General features: G+C 42.1%; 1 protein-coding gene across 1 annotated transcript in view; it reads right to left on the bottom strand.

Moving 5' to 3' along the window:
- clmpb (CXADR like membrane protein b) overlaps positions 1–23166 on the bottom strand; it is a 77540-nt gene extending 54374 nt beyond the window's left edge. The window contains exon 1 of the mRNA XM_031753384.2: positions 22768–23166. Coding sequence (XP_031609244.1) covers positions 22768–22816 — 49 coding nt within the window. The 5' untranslated portion in view covers positions 22817–23166. The remainder of the gene's footprint in view (positions 1–22767) is intronic.
- Positions 23167–23375: the final 209 nt, after the last annotated feature.

Here is a 23375-nt window from a genome sequence, read left to right as displayed (position 1 = left end):
TCTCTGATAAAGCTGCACGTCTGCACGTGCAACCACTCAAATGCACCAGATTCATCCATTCAGGGACACTTAATAGACACAAACACCTTTACCTCAAACACAAACAAATTCTAGTCAGCTGTGTCAATGACCAGCATGGCAGTGTTAGGGGTGCCAAGCGGAGTTTCAGAGTAATGGGGGAGGTGTCTCTCTTGCTCAAATGGATCATTGCACTCCACCTCACAGGGTGAGGCAAGAGATAATTTGCAGGGACAGGCAGAGCTTCAAAGTAGACAGTGATATAGTTGTTTAGTCACTGACCTTGACAGATGCACTTTAACTCGCGCGACGGGAAAGAGTTAATAAAATCGGTCATAACCTCACCAAATGGAAAGAAATTTGGAGGGTCTAGTGTATCAGCTAATGGCACTCTTTAAAAAGCCAAACTCTTACTCATCACTGATTAAAGTACCTGCGATCATTAACAGGCAGCAGGATTCAAGAAAGTACATATTAGACAGACCAAGAGAGGTCAGCCGGGCTGTTAAACAAGCTAATTAACATAAACTCTTAACAGCTCATAAGGATGTGTGGTGAGACAAGGTTTAACGCTTTAACCATTAAGGCCTTCTATCATTAGTGTGTCGGACTTCCTACTTCACTGTGCCGCAGCTTCAAAATTGACACCAAGAGCTGCATCTGGCAAGAGCTATGAGAACAAGAGTGATAAGAATCAGCTCCCACACTGGCCACTACCGACACTGCTCCATCATTACAAACAATAAAGTAGGTAAGTGGGCTGAGATCACACTGCCTCCAGTATGTTTTTTATCTCTAATGAAATGCTCTGTAATAATTAATTTAAGTGTTAATCATAGTCAATACAGTCATGAGATTTTTTTTTGTGTGAAGTCACTGAGGTAATCTTCCATCTTTCTTGCCTCACGCTCAGCTATCATCCAGAGTCAAAGGTGATTAAATATTTAGATTGGTGCAACTCTGACGTTTTAGAGTTGATTATTCCCTCTGCTCCCCGGTCTAAATGAGCCCAAATCAGACAGAGTTCAAAGGGTTTGTTTAAGCAAGATTGCTTTGCGAAATGTAGCAGATACACAACAACCCTGGGTGGCGAGCTACAGAGAAGGGAAAATACAAGTGGAATATGTTGGAGCTGTTTTTATTTTGGTCTACCTCTAGAGAAAAGCAACACTACATTAACAATCAGGGACCGCATAGCAAGAACAAACATCCACATTATATGAACCGGAGAAAAACAAAGAAGATAAAAGTGTCTTTCGTATGTGAGCTTTTGCAGATTTCACTCTGAGCTTCTGGCCTTCCCCCACAATGAGTCCAAGTTAAACACACCTCATGCATCCTGCTGCATAATACTCACAGTCTGACGCCAAAGGAGAGGAATTTAAATAAATGGGAACAACTACAAATCTGCTTGTTCCACCAAAGTCCTTCTATTAAAAGGTAGTTCCAAAGGTTCTCAAAGCAAATCCGATATTATACGTAAAATCAGAATCTCCTAGATCTTCAATTTGAAAATACACTTTTTTCATTGTTTTATGAATTTAAAAGAGAGTAACACTATTTGTGCGATGTTGAATTTTCTCAAAATCCAAGGCCACACAACAATCAAAGCAGCAAAAAGACTACTACTACTTGGGTGACCCTGATATGCACCAATTTATCCTCAAGGAAATCTGTCTTACCCAGTTCTTCACCTAAAGGCAATAAAGCGTTTTTGTTATGTAAACATAATTGTTCAGTGTAGGAGTGAGACATTTATGTGAAAGGACGAGGACGTTATGATTCAGATCTTTGGAGGGGGAGATGTGGGTGTTTTTGAATGGAAGGTTCTTAGGATCCACAGCCTATCAAAGCACCAGTGTTACTTCAAATGCAGCACACCCGTCACACAAAAATAATAGGGTCTGTGTTTGAAATGTCTATTATGGTGTTTGTTCTGGCTACGGAGAGATCTCATTTTGGCTCGGTCACACCTTAATTTGCAAAGCTGTGGGGGTGATAGACTGAAGGGTTGACGAGGAACACACGCACACAAAGACATGATTGTAAGGTTGACTCTGGAAGTGACGGGCGGGCTCCAGGTGGTTTTAATTGTGCATTAGGTCTGCTTATTACGACTGACTGAGAGCTAAACAATAGGATGAGCTAAATACGCTTAAAAACCTTGTTTTTTTTTTAACTTGCTGTCTATTGTTCTTCTTCACATTCAGTCTCTTTTTTCCTTTCATTCTTCCTTTCCGTCTGTTTTTCTTTCTCCTTTCTTTGTCTTTTTCTCGCCCCTCCTGCCTCATGCTTGTGATAGACTGTGCAACAGAAATCTGAAACCCATCTCAAACTCCCAGCAGGCTTAACAGTCAGACTTTCAGCTCATTTTGTTGTGAATACTGCAGTTCAGGTTGGGTTTGGACATTAAATGTTACAGTCACTGTTAGCAATGCGTCTTTAAAACTGCATCATTCAACTCATCACACATAAGTTACCCATTTTATTGCAGAAGGAATCAGATTTACTGCAAGTTTGTTTGATTTTTTTGCACACAGAACTGTGCAAAATGCTTGAGCCATCCCTCAAATCTACGTTTGCCTTCCATGGAACCAATCGTGTATTTCTTTTTAAAGCGGTCTTGAACAAGAGTTATTCAAGCTTTTGCTTTGGATACTGGATGCTTTTTCACTCATTTTCATTCCAGTCTTTGTACCAGTTTCATAATTATATTAAGTATGAATATATAATTATCTTTGGTTCAAATCATGGCCACAATGTACCGAGGGAGATATAAAAGCGAGTGTCTACAGCCATGTGTAAAACTCGATGGAGACTATGTCATGGTTTGAGGTTTTTAGCCGGTGGTGTGGAAGAAAATTATGAATCCAGAAAGTGCCATCAGATTTTGATCCACCTTGCAATACCATCTAGAAAAATATCATCTAGAAAAGGAGGTTCTTCTTTGAGAAGAAGCCCCCTCCTCCAGAAGACTGGAGAACTATTCCTGAAGACTACAAGCTTGCCCGAGAGATTTCAGGCTGTGTTGAAAAATTATGTTAGTTATACCGAATACTGACTTTCAAGCTCATTACACTTCTAGAAACTATACATTTGCATTATATACTATTTGCACATGTAAAAAAAAATAAAAATACACCGAGTAAAATATAAAGAAATGACTTGTGGCTCAAGACTTTTGCACAGTATTGTAAATTGGCCAGTATCTCCTTTAATGTCATCTCCTTGGGGGGCCAGACACTGCTCTCTTCATGTTCTGAAGTTTCTGTGTCAGACTGACCCAACCTCTATGTCAAGGGCCATTACTGGTGACTAGGACTGATCTCCAGAGGCCAGACAATGTTCAGCCAAAAAGCCCATGATGTCAAAGGCTGAAGAAGCACGTTTAAAAGGCAGGAGGTTTTTTCCCCCAGCTCACTATATTTAGACCCTTAAATTTCATCCTCTTCTCCACAGTGATGGGTTGGTGTTTTGACATATTGGGGGATGCGCAATTGCAAGTGGATTTCTAGGAATTGTGAAAGTGGTGCTTTAATGCACAAGCAGATGACCTTGAAGGTCAAACGCTTGTGCATTGGGGATCATCTGACTATTATGGTATTTTCTCTAATACTGTATGGTCTTTACTTTACAAAATAAAGAGAAGTGACATCGATAAAACTGGATAGGAAGAAGCTAATGGTGATATTAACGTACTAAAAGCCACAAACACTAATAAGCAATCTGCCCTAACCTCCAACTGGTCACACCAGATGGTTTCCCCTCCCTAAGCCCAGTACTGTTTGAGTTTTCTTCCTGTTAAAAGGGTGTTTTTCCTTCCCACTGTCTCAGGGGGTCGTATGTTTTCTCTGTATTATCACAGTGTCAAAGTTCTCTGAGGTGGTTATTGTTATGATTTGGCACTATATAGATAAATTTGAATTGAACTGAATCTATATTAAATATTCATAGATGCAGACTTGCATGATATACAGAGAAAAGCACAAGATACATAACACATTAGCAGTGAGGTGCAGATGCTAAAATCAGGGACGTTCGCTGGTCTGTACTGTATGTGAGCTCATAGGCAGAGTTGCCGTTTAAAACAATAATCCACACGTATTCCCTCACTGACACGTGGATGCATTTTAATCACCTTATTTGCATTCTCTGAAGTCAAATATACTTTTGCTGAGGATTTATTACAGGTTCACTGCTGACTGCAAGGGATACAAAGAGCTTTGGCCCTAAAACACACACACTTTTACTCAATAATGCAAACCTATTTGTTCTTGTGCAAATCTCTATAGTATAATATCTGTGGAGCATCTGGCCCTGCACGGTGCAGTAGTAAATAACCCATCCCCTTGAAGGGAGGGACCTGCTAATGAAGTCAACTGTATGCCACTGCACTGCGTAACTCAGAGGCTTGCTGGCTGCATGGCGGGACTCCCACACACCAGGGCACTGTGCTTTGCTTCACTAGTGTCTCATACTGCAGCGACATAGATTGATTCAGGAATATGAGCGATCATGCTGCTTTTAACTTGCCTGCTCTCCTCTCGCTTTTGCTCTGGCTCTCCATATGGCAGAGATAGCTTTGAATGCTGTGATTAGAAATCAGCTGATAGAACTGGGAATCAGAATGGGATGCAGATGATGTAGACCGATAAAAGAATCCTCTCCAGTGTAGGGGCCCTCCTCCTTAATGCATGCCACACTATCATCTTGATGTCTTTGTGCTGGAACATTGTTCCCTAGTTTGGAAAATGAGGTAAATCGGATTCAGAAAACAAGTGGATTAACTTAATCACCCCTCGGCTTTGACAATGACCTTCGCTTCTGTGGCATAATAAGGATTAGTTAGAAGTGGAAGGACATATGCCATGCAAAAGAAAAAGATTATAGTTCTCCCATGACAGGATGATTGAAACGTGCTATTCCTTCATGGTGAGAGACCGTGATAAGAGGCCATGGAGCCGTGCATCATAAGACTGGGATATGTGATATTCAAAGGAAAACTGTGAGTGATATTTGCAACCCAGCACTGTGAAATGCGTTCGGTGTGGCTTTCTCAGACAGAAATCAGCTTTTAGTGTATTGAAATGTACATAAACACATTGAAGCAAGACAATAGAAAGGTTTACGTTTACATTTAGGCTATTGATTTCATGCAGGCTAGCATACATTCTCCATGACTCCGGCCATTATTGGGAAGGAAATGGCATAATATTTCTCATAAACCAAGCTACATTATTGATTCCCGCCCAGGAAGGAAGTTATTCTCAGGACTGTATGAAAGACAATACAGGCACAGGGCATTATAGTCGACGAGGTCATACAACTTTATAATAGGTGTTGACCTGTGGCCTGACTTTTAGGAAAGGTGGGGTCATTCGGGAATATAAAGTCCCCAGGAAAGCTGCTACAGGCAACTAGAGGAAACAAGATCTTCAGTGGAGGAGGATGGATGGCAATTGATCTCCAGCAACAGAACAGGGTGATCAATCACCACCATCACAGCATGTCCTACCAGAATACTTCAGCTCTGGAAACTGATCCTTTTAAAAGTTAAAAAAAAAACAGGTTTGGAGGACAGACAGAGAGGGGACAATGTGCTGACGTGAGTTCAGTGAAGGACGAGGCTGTCCTCCGCTGCTGTTGTTGTTGTTGGGATCAGGATTTATGCTATTGTTGCTATTGTCAGCTGGAGAGGGGTTATCTATGAAAGGAGGCTTATTGAGGAAAAGCTGTGTGTGTGAGTGTTTGTGTGCATCTCTTTTGATGTATCAGTAAATCTGCGAAACTACAGTGAATGCGTGTGAAGTGTCAGGACGCAGGAGGATGGCGGGGCAGGGGGGGGCAAACATTTTTTCTCTCTCTTCTTCCAGTCTTCCTCTGTTCTTTCCTTTCTCGCCTCTCTCGCTTTATTTATTTATTTTATCTCTGTGTGTCTCACATCCCCCTCCTCCTCCAGCAACAAGGAATGACATTAAAATGTGGCGAACACGGTTACATAATGGGAGCTGGTAGGTGAGCTGCGTCTGCATGCATTTATCTGCTTATCGCTGTCTGCGCTAACAGTCTGCGTCTATTTGTCGAGTAGTGACATCTCTCTGTGGGTGAGTGTGTGTCTGAGTGGGAATTGTTGCTATTTGTTTTTATCACCCGTGTGCAATTTGTTCACAGGTTATCCTAATGCCCTTGGAAAGACTCTATCCTGAAATAGAAAGCATGCACTGTAAACCGAAGACATAAACACACACTCTGCCTTCCTAACTCTAGATGAAAAAGCAGGACTCCATCGTCCATGTATTGCAGCAACATGCAACAATTTAGGGTTGAGAAAGATTGCCAGCACATAATTTTCTGTTTATCTACCATGCTTTCTTTCTGTTCCCCATTTTCCAACCTCTTGCTTGACTGTGTGTTTATTTCCCAGCATTGCTCAGAGTGGCAGGTGTCACTCTGAGCAATGCCAGAAAGTTGGCTAGTGTGTGCTACTGCTGTCCGACATGAGGAAATCTGTGAAGTGAAGTGGTGAGATCACTTGCACACAGCAGCACTGGCAATGGCATTGTCTCTATAGAGGCAAGCGTAAACAAATTGATTGGGCTGCTATACTGCAGTTGCTCATGCTGACTCACCCTGTACATTACCAGCAAGAGAGAAACGCTGGGCACAGGGAACCCAGGACACTCATAAAGTGGTCTCATCTTTCCCCTTTCTCTACCCCATTTGCTACCCCTCCTCCACCCTTGCCAAGGTTATCCAGCGGGAGGTGAGAGTGGAAAAGTTAGCAGTGGTCGGGGTAGGGAGAGGAAGAAAAGATGACAGGCCACCTAAAGCAGCTTCACTAAGCAGCCGTGGACATCGCAAGGCCCTTCAACAGAGCACTTCCTCTGATTAGTAATCTGTCCCTGTGGATATGGCGTGTAAACCTGACAGCGAGGGAGCGTGTCTGAGACCGTTAGAGGGATTGTTACTGCACCATCTTAAGCTAGCTGTTTGGCTGGAGGGGGGTAACGACGTGCGGCAATGACGCTGGGGGCGGATGCACCATTTTTCTATTCCAAAATGAGCCCAATGTCACCGTGACAGCGCAGCGCTCCTCCGAGGGCATCGCAGGCCAGGGGGGAAAATGATGGATGAGTCGCCAAGCAGCCTCTCCTGCCTCACCACTGTGTACACACACACACACACACACACACACACACCCTCACACACAAACTCAAACATGCATTCAAAGTCAGGGAAATGCACTGACAGTATACTCACATGGTGACAATGCGTACCGTGCAAGATGTTCACAAAAAGGCTTCTGCAGATATACACGGTTTCATGCACACCTGCACAGATACAATACACACACACACCAATATGCTCACGCCAGGCCATCTGGGGATACACACGCATACAGACACACACACAAGCACACACTCTGAGTGATTTATTTGTGTCCACATGACTTATAATTAATCACCAGGATGTAAACACTCCAGATGTGGATATTTACAGGAGTTATCAGTAACACAAACACACACATGCATTCCTAGAGCCCACAGCACTAGCTTCATTAAGACTGCAGCCCTGGCTAATGCCATAGGATCAATGATAGATATTCTCTCTCCCTTTCTCCTCTTTCCTCCCACCTCCTTTATGTCTCTGACCCATAAGCAGCAGTGCGCTGCCATGCAGAGAATCCTGCAGCATGTGTTCCTTCTGTGACCGAGCAGTGGCCTCCAATAAGGCCCTCAGGTCATCCCGTAGCTATTACCTCCCCGACACATCGCACCAAACACACACACAGCCCACTATTCACTGCATCACCACTCATGAGGGTTAGGAGGATTACATTTAAAAGCAATTACCAAAAGAGCTGATTACCTGCAGAAAATTGTAGCCGCTAATATGGCAAGGTTAGTTAATTTATGTCAGACTCCTGAGTTTTCAGTTAAATAAGGATCATTTAAATCTACTATTTCACAATACACAAGGAAACGCCACAATTTAGATGCCACAGTTGTACTGAGCAATGCAATAACTCTGTGATCTTATTACTGCATATTTACAGTAACTGCAACAGATTACAGATGTCATCTTTTTGGAATCAGATTACTTTAATTCCATTACATCTAATCAAATACTCTGCCTCAGCCCTGCTGAGCTCACAGAAAACAGCATCTTTGACAGTCTTCATGCAGATGCAGGCCTACGCGGGCAGTGAAGGAGAAATATGGTCGGCCTCTGGTGAGTAAGGCACGTATAGCTGAGTGGCCATCCATCACGGCCCTGCAGCGGGGAGCTATGCGGGCGCTGTCTGCTCAGACCCCCTCGTCTCATAAGAGGGAGTGGGGACTAGGAAGAGACAGGACAGTAAGAGAAAGGGCTCATAAACATATTCCGCCTGGAAGGGGGAGGGTGCCATGTGAAATCCTCTGACATCGGGGTTGGAGGAAAAATGTCTGGCCTCTTAGATTGATGGACTAAGCTTCTGAGCGTGTAGTGTTTTTCCCGCAGCCCAATACACAGGGGTGTACGGCTATGATTACACGTAGTCAAGCCCCGGCTGGGAGTGGATGGTGGCTACAGTCCAAATATTAGGATTAATGACCATGCTGGTAAGTCTACTGAAATATCAGTCATGCTTCTATTGCGTTCCAATGCCATACAGGCAAACACTGGCAATGTAGGAGAACATTTGGAGTCTACCAAAAAAAGAAAGAAAGAAAGGCATCTATTTGTTTTTCTGCTCTCCACTCAAATATGCTTTAGCTGTGACAGGAGTGATAAATAAACAATAAGTGGGATTACTTGAGCTCAGCTACAGGTGATGTTAAACAAAAATCAATACATAAAATAACGAAAGCTTGTAAAACCTATGTTCTGCTGCTCATGCTAATTAATTCAGATAATAATGTGTGCAGTAATACATCGAAATGTCCACCCACAAGACAGGGCGGATTAAATACCCTGCTCTAACCCCTACAGCATAACCTCTATTCTCCCTTCCACTGAATCTGTTGCAGAATTTCAATTATACATGCTGAGAACAGGAGTGAAATATGGAAATGAAGGCGATGCTAGAGTGGGCGGTGCTCTAACCATGTCGCGAGGAATGCTCAATGCAATAACTTTTGGTAATAATCAAAAATAAGCCGATACAGTTGCATTGTGATTTCTCCAAAGACTCGGTGTAGTACAGTTACCAGATGACAATCAAGCGCTAACTTGCATGTCAATGGAAAAGGTCTCCCGATCGGGCGCCACAGGGGCGAGTGACAGAGCTATTGATGTTACCTCAGAAAAACTGTGCCCTGGTCTATCTATCTTAACACAGGACCGCCCGCTTTAGATAAATGACAGTGCAGGTATATGCATGGAGCCAAAGGTTAGTCGTATCATTTGCCTCAATCTTGTTGTAACAAGACTGCTTTAAATTGTCCCTCTAACCCGTTGCTCTACATACTAAATACCACCAAAGCATAAAGTAAACTTTTAAGGGCTTGTGCTGTAACCTCATCTGCATTAGGCCTACAACTCAAGCATATATTTCTCCACCGAGACAAAAAAGAAAGTTTCATGTGCTTTCAGGGTAAATTAGTATGTTTTGCTGAAAAGGCATGTAACCTGTCATGCTTGGTGCTAGTACTTTCAGCATGCAGCGAACACATGTGGCCAGCTGCCAATGCAGATTGTTGCTTACTGTGCTCTTTTTGTGGTGCCCTTGCCACTATGCATCTTTAGTGTCCTGTAATTGAAAACCGTCACCTCTGTGACGGTCCTGCAACTTCGGGGGCACCTGTGTCTCACGCCATGCATGGCTAATCTCTCCGTATTGATCAGGTCACGTGATGAAAGGCAGATATGTTATAGCCAACAGCGAAACCTGCACAAGAAGGCTGAAATCTGAGCCTTAGTGGTCCTTCTGCTGTAACATGGAAAAATGTACAAATGCCTGTGTGGCTTATGCACAGACTCTTGCATGCCTACATAAGTTCTTTGGAAATCTTGCCTGATATCTTGTGGCAGCCCCATACTGTAGAGGAAGCTTCAGAAGACAAGCATTGATTTCAAACAAATCTACTCAGACATCTCCTCTTTCTGGTTCGGTACACCTTTCCGCTGCTAATGAGCAGCCATCTTTATTCCCTACCGAGTAAGATGTTCTTTTTTTCATGCCTTGTGTCAGGGAATACTGGCGATTCATTACCAGGGAGGAGAGATGGAGGAGGGAAAAAAAGGAATATGATGGTTAAGCCTGAGCTTTAAGACAGACAACGACGTCCCTTAATCCCCTCTGAGCAGCCGTAAGCCTTCGGTTATCGCTCGTTAGAATTGTGCATCCCTTAAACACATTAACTTAGGCCCTAACGCTGGCCCCTTTTGTATGACACAGCAGCTGCTCATTGCAGACAGTCAGTAGGCTAAGAGGGCGGAAACATGCTAATTGCTGTCAAACACATTTAAATGGGTAGCAAGGATGTTTTTAATGCATGCAGCACATTTCACAGCAATCAACATTATCCTAGACAGTGCTCAAGGAAGCCACAATTCCACACTGCCTCTCAAATGTGTCAAGAACGGGAATCAGGTATGAGCCTCACACACTGACAGCTTCTCTATCAATGATGTATGCACGTGGTTCTATAATATGTCTTTGTGTCGTACATGCACCTGGATTGCTCTGATTATCGGCATACAGGTTCAAAAGACAGAGAGAACCTTTGAGTCTAGGATCAGTTCCTCACTCTACTCCATTATGTACTAAAATAAAACTCCGAACACAACCTACACCACCCCTGACTACAGGATGCAGTCTATTAGAAGTGTTAGAGTCATTCAGTCTTTTTTTTTTCTCCACAAATAAGCCATACTATAAAAGAAACATGACAGATAGAGTTAGGTATTTGGACAAATATACCAGCTACATATCATTTGTTGAGTCATTGCATTTTTACGTGTCTTTTCCTAGGCGAGTAGGTTGCACGTTAGCTCAGTTTTGCTAATTTAGTAGCATACCAACTACAAGGTAGTCCTTCCATTTCGCTTTGTTTGCTTAGGTTTGAGAGTAGCGCAAAGGCGCCTACGGAAAGTCTTATTAGGATAATTGTATAGATATGTAAATTTTTTATTAATTTTGGCAGGTTAGAACGTTTTAATATGTTGACCAACCTTGTATCAGGGTTTGATCACTGTGTTCCCAAAACAGGCAACTTGCCTCACACCAAGAGGGTCCCGAGTTCAATTCCACCATCAGGCCGGGGTCTTTCTATTTTCTCCATGTTTGCATGGGTTCTCGCTGGGTACTCCGGTTTCCTCCCACAGTCCAAAAATAAGCAGTTAGTGCGGTTAGGTTAACTGGAAACTTTAAATTGCCCATAGGTGTAAATGTGAGTGCGAATGGTTGTCTCTCCCTATGTGTTAGCCCTGAGACAGACCGGCGACCTGTCCAGGGTGTACCCCACCTCTTGCTCTATGATAGCTGGGATAGGCTCCCGCCCCCCGCGACCCTGATAACGATAAGTGGAAGAGAATGGATGGTTGGATAGATAGATGGATGGATGGAACTTGATTCCTAAATAGTGCCCACTGTGTTTTTTACATTATTTTAACAAATGACCAAATTTATGCTACCCAATTTCCACCACAGCTTCACAACAGCTTCCGAGTATAGCTCAAACATCATTTTAACCTAGTGTTTTTCTTCAGTTTCCATTTGCCACCATTCAGTGCACTTAGATAAACAGAGCCTGATGGTGCCTGTGATCTCCAGCTGTGCTGTGGGTCACACTGACAAGGGACAACCACAAGGAATGGAAGACCATTACAACAAAGGAGAGCTTGTTATATATTCTGACTGCGGCATGGCTAAGATGCTTGGTGTTTGCTGAGACAGCAGATGACTTGGCTTGCTCTCTCGGCCCCTTGCTCAACCAACGCAGGATAGACTTAATTGCCTCATTAGCAAAAGGGCCAGCGACGAGTCGGCCTCTTCTACATTGTTCAATGTCAAGAGTGCAACCGAGAGGAAAGGTTAATAGAGTAAACAACATCTCCCTCTTCTAAATAGAAAAAAATGTTTATTTTTCTACTATGATGGGTCAGTGGCCAAAAGCTTTATTTCACTCCTGACTGACAGATTTTTAATGTAATCTTATCTGCATATTGCATATAGCAACCTTCATTATTCCTAATTTCAGAGTACAACACAGCTCGCTGTAGCTGTGTGGTAACTCCCAGTGCTGCCTTTTTTAAAGCTTGGTCCCGTCTAGAAAGCAGAGTCATCACGCCAACTTTAATTATTTTAAGAGCTTGAATTTGCAAACTCTGCTATTTCCTCCTCCACAGCTTCTTTGGATCCCAGACAGCAAATCAAGCCAAATGCTATAGCACTCTTGATTTCCCTATTGAAGAAAGACATACCATTAAAAAAAAAGGGTTGATGCTGGGAGAAAAACGGAAAGTCCAAAATAGAAAAAAGCTACATGCTTAAGAATTTTAAGAGAGACATCAAACTCGAAGTAAAGTGCAGTTTTCGCTTGCTACTACAACAGTTTTAGACACTTAAACACTTCGTCTTACTCATCCAGCAACTACAATAAGACAAGTTTCATACAAAATGTGACAGTTTGGACAACATTGCCAAACCATAACAGGCATCTTGAATGCAGTCCTAAGCCCCTGTCTGTTTCTTAGCAAGCGATGTGGTACTCTGTAAGTTGAGCCTGACAAACTCCATGACAGACCAGGCTAAACAGGGCCGCACTCGGAGAAACTGTAGAAAATGTCACAAACAAAATGGCAAAAACGTAATTTTTGTTGAATGAACTCTGCATTGGCTAATTGGAGGGTTGTTGTGCTGCAGAGCACTCGGGTATATATGTGGCTATGCAGCAGTAGCAAACACAAAAACATTCCACACTGTTCTCTTTATATCTATACAAACCCATATAGTTGCTTTCCTGGTCCTGGAAAAAATATAGAGGCTGTTAAGATGTAAATGTAACATTTATACTTCAGATACCTTCAGGCTGTGGACTCTCCCTCCTTTGCTGCAGGGCAGTTTATAAGAGAGTGTACACACACATACACACATACATGCACACACACATACACACACAGAAATATGTACAGCTAAACATCTGCATGGGCAGTATAGCGTAAAGGCTCCATTTCATCAACAAGTCAAGTCTAACGAGTCGGAAAAAAAGGTGGTGGTGCCATCTGTTCTGAACCACTTTGCCGGGAAGGGGGGAAAAGAAACGGGAGGGCAAGAGGGGAAAAACAGCTTTTTCAGCACTGACATCATGCTGTACCCTGACCACAGCCTGAGTGCATGCATAAGTTACTTTATCAAAAGTGAAAACAACAAAACTTCTCAACCTTTTCGCCTGGTAAAAGGCTCTGGGTGCTTAAATCTGAAAATACTGACTCCAATGCAATCAGCGGTATTATATACTTAATTTGTGGACAATGGAGCAACTGATCAATGATATTGGGTTTACAATGTTTTCGCTGTGGGTATGAAAGACCAAGTGGCCGACATTGTGGTTGGATAATGAAATCATCCATCACGCAACATCCACTGCAGAAGAACAGGACTGCCAACCCAAGACTGGACCTAAATGATGGAATTTTACAGTTTCTACTGAAGCGCAATTACACAAGGTGAGGTTCTGATGACAAGGGGTTTTATTCCCTATGAAGAATTAATCAGCAGAATTGCATATTATAAAGAGCTTTAAAAGGTCATTTCCAAACTTTTGTTGCAGTCCATAAAGAGATTAAGGCCACTGTTTAAACTTACTAAAGTTACAACTTTCTTGCCTCCCTGCTGATATAAAACTATCCTAGATCTCAGCTGGACAGTGGGCAGAGATCTGACTTCATGCTATCATGCACTAAGGGAGGAAGGGATCCTCCAGATGGTGCTCAGGTCTCGTGCAGGTAACCACTTTTTCTTCTGCCTCTCTAATCAATGACCATCGAATTCTCGCTCTCTCCAAAACAGCATCCATCTTTGGGTCTTTCCCGGCTGCACTGTGATGACCAAGCGCAGGTGAAGATAAATGTCTGAAGGGCAGAAGGGCCTCTGCTGATTAAAGCAACGAAGGCTTTAGGGAAGACTGGCAAGCAAAAGAGGAAATGGAGTGAGACAAAGGAGCGTGCGCATTCAAAACACCTAATGGAGTGTCCTGCTTGCTGGGCTACTCGACTGCGTCAAATTGAAAGAAACGGCAGGCGTCTAACTAGAGCGACGTGGAACATTTCCTCCTGTTCAGTCAGTCAGAAAAGTGTGAGAAGAGGGTGGAAAGAAAAACTCACTTAGGATCTCATTGTTTGGCTTAGTGCAAGTTGCTTTCATTCATTTGCAGTCAATTTGTGGAATTGAATTACAGCCGAACTCCACGCAGAGAGAAAGAAAATCAATATTTTGTGCATTGGTGACACGCTGGAATTAATTCATATACATTTCAGAATTGAAAAAAAAAATCCTCTCTGATTTATGTAGATTTATGGAGAGGATTCCCTGTGGTCAGAGTCTGGCTGTGCTCTCTTGCTGATTCCCATCTAAGCAGCATGATGCCATTTAAACTTACAAGTTGGAATCTGGACACAATAATCAATAATCACAGTGTGACATGAGGCAGCACACACACTGGGTTCTGACAGGTGCACCCCATGACCAATTAAAGTACGACTGGTAGGAAATGATCAATTATTGGCAGACAGTACACTGGAAATGTGAACCATGCGAGAGACTTGTCCAAAAATGAAGACATCCGAGTGTTCGGTCGAGGTCCAGTCTTTTGAGTAAACAACTTATATGAAACCAGTAAATTCACATGTTGTTATTTTCAATCATCCTAACAAGCTTCCAGGTGACTTTGGTGAGGCATGGATGCTTGACCGCTGTGTGCTCATAATTGCTTATAAATGTTTAATCAGTAGTGTAACTTTACTTTCTTTGAGTAATGGGTGTAAGCACTGTCCCAACCTGCTTGGAAATGAAAGGCAGCTGAGCAATAGGCTTTTTTAGCAGTTTATTTTTCTGCACAGTTGGATTGCACAGCTGCATAGAAAACAAGAGATATACCTGGTTTCAGAGACAGAGAACATAGATCAAAAGCATGTTCTGCTTAGAGAAGACAAGCATGCCAGCTTTATTCCGCGCTGCCAGTTTTCACTAAGGCAGAAAGCACTTGAAAGCACCACAACAGTGCTGGGAGCTCAGAGATGATAGCATCTCAACCCCCACCACTGATAAACAAATCATTTTAAATGGTGTTTTTGCAAGGTGTGTGAATTTTGATTGCAGCTGAAGAGCGCTTGATTGGCGATAGGCCGCATCCCGCTTCTAGTACTGTCAATAGCCGCAAAGAAATTAATATCAAGACAGACCTTCAGTGTGGTGAATCAATGGGAGACACTTCTTTGCTCCACCTCACCAACCGCATCAGCGTTTATCTCAGCTTTGTTCACTCTTTGATCTGCCCGCTGCTTACATAACACAATCATAGACCTTGATTAAAACATTTATGCTCACAAGCAGCAAATCACTTCAGATTTTCCAAGAAATTATAAAGCTAGTAACCGAGTTAGCTTCATTTACTTTCACAGTGTATCACTTCTGCAAATGAGGCAAGAATCCTCCCTTTGGAGCAAATGGCCACGGTAGAATAGATCACAGATTGCTGAGAACAACACAATGTTTCCAACCACTCATTCACTTTCCTACACATTTTCTCCCTATCAGAATTATAGTTTATTGAAATTTTAAACAGCATGCTTTATTTTTGTACTATCTGATCCTAATGTGGCAAATCTGCAACCCGGTTTTACAACCTGTTCTCACTTTAAAGACATTTCATACTGACACTTGGTCAGAACCTGTAATGCTTTTGATAAATCTTCACCATAATTTTCTACAAGTTAGTTTGACAGAAATGGTCACTGTCATTGGATGTGTAACTTTGGTAACCAAGGATGTGCTCGAGATCAGGGATGGAGGCCATCCATCACTATTGCTTGTTAAGCAGATTAAAAGGATGAGAACATGTTTTCTAACAAAGTGGCAGTATTTACTAAAAGTGCTATACTCTCATTTCTTTATGTTTTGGTAAGAAATTCTGAAGTAGGTGTAATAATTTACTGAGACATGTGGAAACATAAATGCAAATACAGTATATGAGGCAAAACAGCATATGTCGAATTCTAAGGGGCCTTAAATATTTGGTATGAACACCTTTAAGCAGGAATAGCTCTCCAGGCTTCTTGAAGGACATTCAAAGCTCTCCTTTGGATGTTGGCAGCTTTTTGTTCTGTTCTCTGTCAAGATGATCCCACACTGCTTCAATGATGTTGAGATCTGGGCTCTGTGGAAGCCAATCCATGACTGATAGTGATCCATTGTGTGTTTTTCTGCCCAGGTATGCATTTAGTGCACTTGCAGAGTCTTTGGGATCACTGTCATGCTGAAAAATGAATCCTTTGCCAATCAGATGCTTTCCAGATGGAATTGCATGGTGAGTTAAAATCTGACTATATTTTTCTGTGGTCATAATTCCATGGATTTTAACAAAGATCTATAACATCACTGGCTGAAATGCAGTTCCAGACAATGAAAGAGCCTCCACTGTGTTTTACAGATGGCTGTAGCTACTCTCTCCGTACTACCTTTGTACTGATGACAGTTTGAATCAGAAATTTCAAATTGTGATTCAGAACTGTTGCCACTGATTAGCAGTCCAGTTCTTGTATAATTTGACATACCTCAACAAACCTCGACACACTGTGACAAGCATTATTTTTGCTATTTTTCATAGATTCAGCTAATTTGGCTAATGTTTTTGCACAAGTCTGCTAGTAACCATGTACCTAAAGAAACAATGTTTTTGCTCCAACTTGTCTGTTATGTGAGGACACAGTATTTACTGTGTGCCGATTCACGAGTTAGTGTTAAGTAGTTTAACAAGCAAACAGACAAATAAAAACTGGGTCTAAAAATGGCCAGAAACAAGGAATGGACTGAGTGAAAAAGCAGCCAATGTCCAAACCTTCAGAAACCCTGGAGAAACATCTGATTCCTTGGAAGCCATATATAAAGAAATAAGGGACTGGCTCAAGACTTTTGCACAGTACTGTAAAAGGATGTTCAAAAGATCAGATCAGTTTATCAGCAGATAAGTCAGCAGAATATGGTGTGGTGCAGAGGAAACAAAAAAGGGTCATGCTAATCGGTTGTGGGAGCAAGTTAGGCTGTTGCTACTTTAATTCACTGCTAACGTGATCATATGAAATATGCATGCTTAGCACTGAAATATTGTATTGTTCACGACGGCTGCAGGTTAAGTAAAAAGCATGGTTAACTAAATCTATATGCTTAGGTCAGCTGGTGAGAGAGCTATGTGAAGTGGGGTCAAGTGATGAGGTGAAGGGTTATTTTGTAAGGTGAATGCTGTCTTGAACTCATCTAATAAGGCACTTGATCAAAATGACAAAATGAGCTATTGATTTTTTGATTAATCAATTCAGACGCACCCCTTCCCCAAGGTGACATCTTGTCCAGCCTGCTGTGAAACAGCCGAAACAAAACAAAAAGCCAGTGGAGGCATTCCTGGTTTCAGTATTGCTTCCAACAAATGATGCGTATACAGAACTAATCTGGATTGCACAACACATTTTTAGGCAAACATATTCTTGCTGCGTGCTTGATTCCAACATGTTCTTGAGATTTGTTTGCCTCACTGGTAAATGGTCGGGGTGAATACTAGCTATTCAGAGGGCAAGTTCTGAATCCCGAAGTTTTAGTTTAAACATTAAATACTCTAAACAATGCTGTGCTAAATACTGCAATCAAGTTGTGTCTCATTCTTATAGCCACTGTTGACTTTTTCAGTAAATAACAAAGACCACAATCTTTCCCTATCCCTATGCGGTGGGGGTTCCTTTAACATAACCATAAATAAGATTTAAGCTGGTTTAGTTGTTACGAATGGATATTGTAAACAAAGATCAAATAGTTGCAGTAAACAAGTAAAGAACATGGCTAGAGCACATTTTCTTGCCAGATGCAAACATTAAAAATAAAAGCACATGCAGGTGGAACGGTTATGTTTCCCGTAAAGTGTATGTGCTTTTGCTGTTTTATTTTACAGTTAATCTCCTTTTTTTCCTAATTGCGATGGTTCATTTTCTTCCAATTTGTTAATCAACTGATCAAGCAAATGTTTAAGCACTAAAAGCTAATTTGCAAAATATTAGCGACTTAATGAGAGAAAATATTTCCTCCACTCAGTAACCAGATTCACTTCTCTTTCAAATGTGTCACAGCTGAATCTGATCATCCTGACTATCAGTGGAGTCTTGACGTTCATTAATACTGCTGTTCAGCCCAGCATAGACTGCACATGTGTCTCTGGTTAATGTGAACGTGAGCTTCTCCAGAACATCTGTCAAAGATTAGCAGTAAAGTGAAAAAGGCAGTTCCTGTTCATACGTTCCAAAATAATCTGGGAGTAATTTTCCCAGTGACGGATGAAAGGGGCCGGGTGTTGGTCAGAAACACTACACAAACCCACCTCTGTCTACGCATATGTATTTTATTTCGCAGGACGCGAGCGACAAACGGCTCGTGCAGAATAACGCCCGGGTGGCTCGGAAATTGTGGGTGTGGTGAAACGAAGATGAAGGAACTGCCAAACAAAGAAATATTGTGGAAAACTGCAGACGATTCCAGCGGTACAATCTTTGTATATTTTTCCTTCGGATGTCTTCGGTTTCAGTGAAAACACAAACCTGCCTCGATCCTCCAGGAATAAAAGCACTTACTGTACAAAGCAGTTAGACTTTCCCCTACAAACACTCTCATTCAAAGCGTGGCATTCGGTTTGCTGCGACAGAATAGAAAGACCTTCCAACTAAAAGCACCACAATCAATGAAACATGAAGAATCCCCCAGGTACGAAAAGAGGATGGCTTGTTATTCAGGGAACCATGCTGTCATTTAAAGGCCATACACATCAGAAGGAAAGTGCTTGGAAGGCAAATCAGTGTTTGCTAATGATATGGTTCAATTGTTTTGAGGACAGCAGGACCTCTGCACTCATCTGTAGGCCTCTTCAGTCACCATTGTTGCAGGTTTTGTATTCCAGAGGGCTCTGCCCTTGATGAGCCAGTCAGATTCTGCACTTTTGTTTTGAGTAATACAATCCTCTCTGGATGGAAGTGTTTTTACACTTCGTTCTGCATGTAAAATAACTGACATTGTAGGTGCAAGGGAAGTCATTCAACTAAAGCATTGGTACAAAATTTCCTTCAACAGCTGCAGCTACACTTTACTGTAAGTCCTGCATTCTAAATGCATGAGCTAAATGACAGGGATTTTTACACACACTCTGTGAAACACCACACCAGTCCCAATGTGTGAAACTTTAAAAACATGAGATTACTCTTCATGCAAGTAAAAAGTCAAACATCACACAAGTTCAAGTCCTGCAAAGCAGAGCTTCCAGAGTCACCACATATTTCCCTCCCAAAAACAAAATACCTTCAAAGCTGAGAATATAGAACGGGGATGCCAAATGATAACACTGACGCACGACATGAGTCAAAAGAAGATCAAAACTAAGCCTTAATGTATGATAACTAGACGTCAAATATCGAAACATCTTTGGGTGTGCAGGAATGTCAGAAGTCTTTGGCGAGGGTGTGTGTGTGTGTGTGTGTGTGGGAGTGTGATTCAGGCACAAACACATCAAGATGTCACTTCATAACCTCTGGCTCAGGAGGCTCCTGTCATCTTCACATTTCAGAGATCCTCTGCCTACCCCGGCAGACATGCTAAATATAGAATGGGGACAGAATTTCTGTTTGGAGCCACTGCTCTCTTTATCTACATCACACACTAGCATACTTGCATAGGCACTGCCATCTTCTCAGTATTATACTGTACAAATGTATGAATGTGGACATCAGCACACATCTTAATGCTAAGATCCTGCTGTACTGCGGTGATCACATTGCAGTTTTCTTAGACACTGAGGCCCAAATGGCCATGCAGGAAAAAGAAGAAGAGGCAAAGGTGCTAAGGTTCGGCTCTCATATAAAAGCTAATCATACTTTCAAATTAGATTTCCGTCAAGTGACTTAGATTGTGTTATTACTTTTTGGACAGTCATTTCACTTTCAAATTCCCCCCATTCAGAATCATTTAATCCTGGCACTGGGACAGACACGCAATCAATCACTGGTCTCCATTACCTGGCCGAATTGCCACGTGCCCTGTGCTCTTACTGAGTTACTTGATTTGTTCAGTTTTGTTTGACCTTGTTCTGATTCTTACTTCACATCAGCAGAGTTACCGAAGGGAGCTATTGAACTCTCTGTGGCAATTAATTGTGCTACTTATCTGTAATGTGACCAGTGGATATTACATTTCCAACAGATATTAATTTAAGGATGTCTCAGGACTTGCGAAGCCAAATCCAAATTAAAAGAAAAGGAGCCCCTATTAATGACTATTGATCCTCTTTTAGAATAAAACAGCCACCTCCTCCCTCTGCTTGGCCTTTTAGTTGATCTTGAATTAATACAGGCTATAAATTCAGAGGAAAAAAGTCCTTCGGTATGGTACAGCCAAGCAGCCGAGCTTGAAAAGCTGCATATATCCCCTCGGTTGGGGGGTGGGTGAATACTCTTTTGGATGACTGATGGATGTTTTGTTCTTGGATGAGAGACGTGTGACCCCGGTTCCCACTGTATTGAACATGCCATCCAGACACATCGCTGCACAAACTGTTTAATATAGTTTTCTTTCCGTTGTCTTAAACATGACAAAGGAGGGAAAAAATACCTCACCATGGCAACAAGTCATTTAATACTCAAGGCGCAGTCATATGGTTATTTTAAGAAAAGCAAACAACTGCTATTATTTAGGGATAATGTGTAATGTTTTCACCTTCTCCTGAATGAGCTGGTTGCGTTATTTAAGATCGTCATTACCGGAAAAGCACTGCTGGTGTTATGATAATCTGCATGCTTAGCTTAAAATAGCCTACATCATTGCCCAGTGTTACAGAGTGCTTTTTGACCTAAACCTAAGATTTACTTGTATGCAGTGTTCTCTGCAGATGTCAGCTCCTTTAGTTTAACAGAGGATCAGTATGCATTACAGCGTACCACACTCTTTGGACTTGCTGGTCTACCAATGTAAGCCATGACAGGTTAGCTTATCCATACATATCTCCATCCTTCAACTATCTATTTATTTTATACCAGGTCCAGAGGGACGAGGATCTCTCCACTGAACGCATTAGGCATTGGACAGGGTATTCCACAGACATATCACCACAATATGTCAGTGACTGAATAATGGGAGACGAAGATAACAAACTCTCCAGGCATTTACAAGCCTGCAGCACAAACCACATCAAGCATAAGCAAATAACATCAGTTGTATGTCTAAACTAATGGAATAGAAAATTAAAAACAAATGCCGGGGTCTTTTGATTTCTCTCCAGACTGCAATACGCAACGAGCAGCAAGCCACACAGAAACTACCAGAGCACGACCTCGGGACTCAGACCACAGCGCACGAGCCGTGTGGATTTCTCCTCATACGGCTACAATCAACCAATCTAACTCTCAGTCAGGGTGGGGGTTCAAACTTTTTCTAGCACCCAGTCAAAGACACTCTTCAAACTTTTAAATCTTTTGTTAGTTTGTCTTTTCAAATCTGTGGCTTTCAAAACTAGTTTTCCCCTCAGTTACACCACAGGTGATGAGACAGCAGTGGGGTGAATAACACCTCGTACTGGCTGTCATTTTTAACACACCGTCCCGCAGTGCTAACAGTAACTTCCAGTCAGAGAGGTCACAGTGGAATTAAACATTCCTCATTGAGCTTCGGACCTGGAAACAGTTCCAGGCCGCCTCTACATTACAATCCCATAATATTAGTAACAGTAATAATAGAAGCAGGATTACTGTTAACACAGCAAATAGCAGTAGTGATAAAATCAAGCTGTGGAGACAAATGAAGCTTCTGTTTCTATAAAATAAAAAGAGGTCCATCTATGGTTTATGATATAATAAAATAAGAGTAACAATTTAAAACAAAACTTTTTGGAGATCCTTTCAAGATATCCTAACAAATATCCTAACAAATCTAATCATTAACATCCAGAAGAGCTAGAATAGAGATCTTTTCTAGCCTAGTGTTTTCTCGGTGGTTACTGAAATTAATGAATTATTTCCCTTTGTTTAAATATGACAAAGGAGGTTTCTGTGCATCTGCTGCGGGCCTGCCTTTGAAGAAAATGCCAACACAAGAACGCGCAGGGTCAATAAATCTTGAAAGCAGATTTGAAGGGAGGGGTCAGGTGAACTTTTATCCCCTTCACATTGCTTTAATTTGTCCCATTTTCGAGAGCTCCCAGGTTGAGAGAAAGCGCACGGTTGGCTATAGCGCGTTTGCGTTTTTGAAGATGAATCTAAATGGAAATGTAATCATTTCTCACCCAAATCTTAAAGTGTCATAATGGGGAAGAGAAAATAGACAACAGATATATTCTGACATCATTCTGAGCCGAAGCTGTCAGATGTGGTGTTAACGACACGTGAAACAACGAAAGAGAATTATATTCAAATATATACGGAAAATGAACCTCAGTGTTCACATCCTCAGCAATTTTCAGAGCAACACGCCTGCGCTGCTTTTACATAAATAAATCCGATCTTTTAAAGAAATGGAAAGTGACTTACCCAGAAACAAAGAGCGAGAGATTGCAGACATCACGGCTCGAAATCCCATATGTAACGGAGCTGGAAACAATGCGCTCAGACTGCCTTCAAATTCATTCGGCTGACCTAAGCGCAAGCACAACGAAGGGGCACCATCAGCGAATTAAGGAGCGAAATCACAGATAAATAAATCTTCATTGAGCTTATGAGTCCAACGACATCATATGTTGCACACGCCCGACATATCTAAGCCTCCCGAGAAGAAAAAGAAGAAGAGGAAGAGGAAGAAACGAGGCTCTTTCTTTTCATTGTAATTTTGATCGCAGGCTACTTGGCGTCAAATCAAAGTTCCCTGGCTGTCTGGCTCTGGCGTGGGACGTGTTGTCTCAGAGTCCCCTCTGTCTCCTCCTCAGCAGTCTCTCCTCCTATCCTCCTCCGCTGCACAAAATGCCAGAGAGGGGAAGGAGGAGGAGGAGGGAGAATAGGTGGATGATGATGAGGGGATGCTGAAGGATGGAGACCTCTAGAGTCTGAAGTTCTCTTACACATGCTTGAGCATCCGGCAACACACGCTCTGCTTGTTGGGTGGCTGGGAGTCGATAGTTAGGTGCAGCAGACAGGAGTGAATC

This window comes from Oreochromis aureus, linkage group 14 (assembly GCF_013358895.1).
Source record: "Oreochromis aureus strain Israel breed Guangdong linkage group 14, ZZ_aureus, whole genome shotgun sequence".
Classification (NCBI taxonomy): domain Eukaryota; kingdom Metazoa; phylum Chordata; class Actinopteri; order Cichliformes; family Cichlidae; genus Oreochromis; species Oreochromis aureus.
Note: the sequence above shows the minus strand (reverse complement) of the source record. Positions and strands in the feature narration are given on the sequence as shown.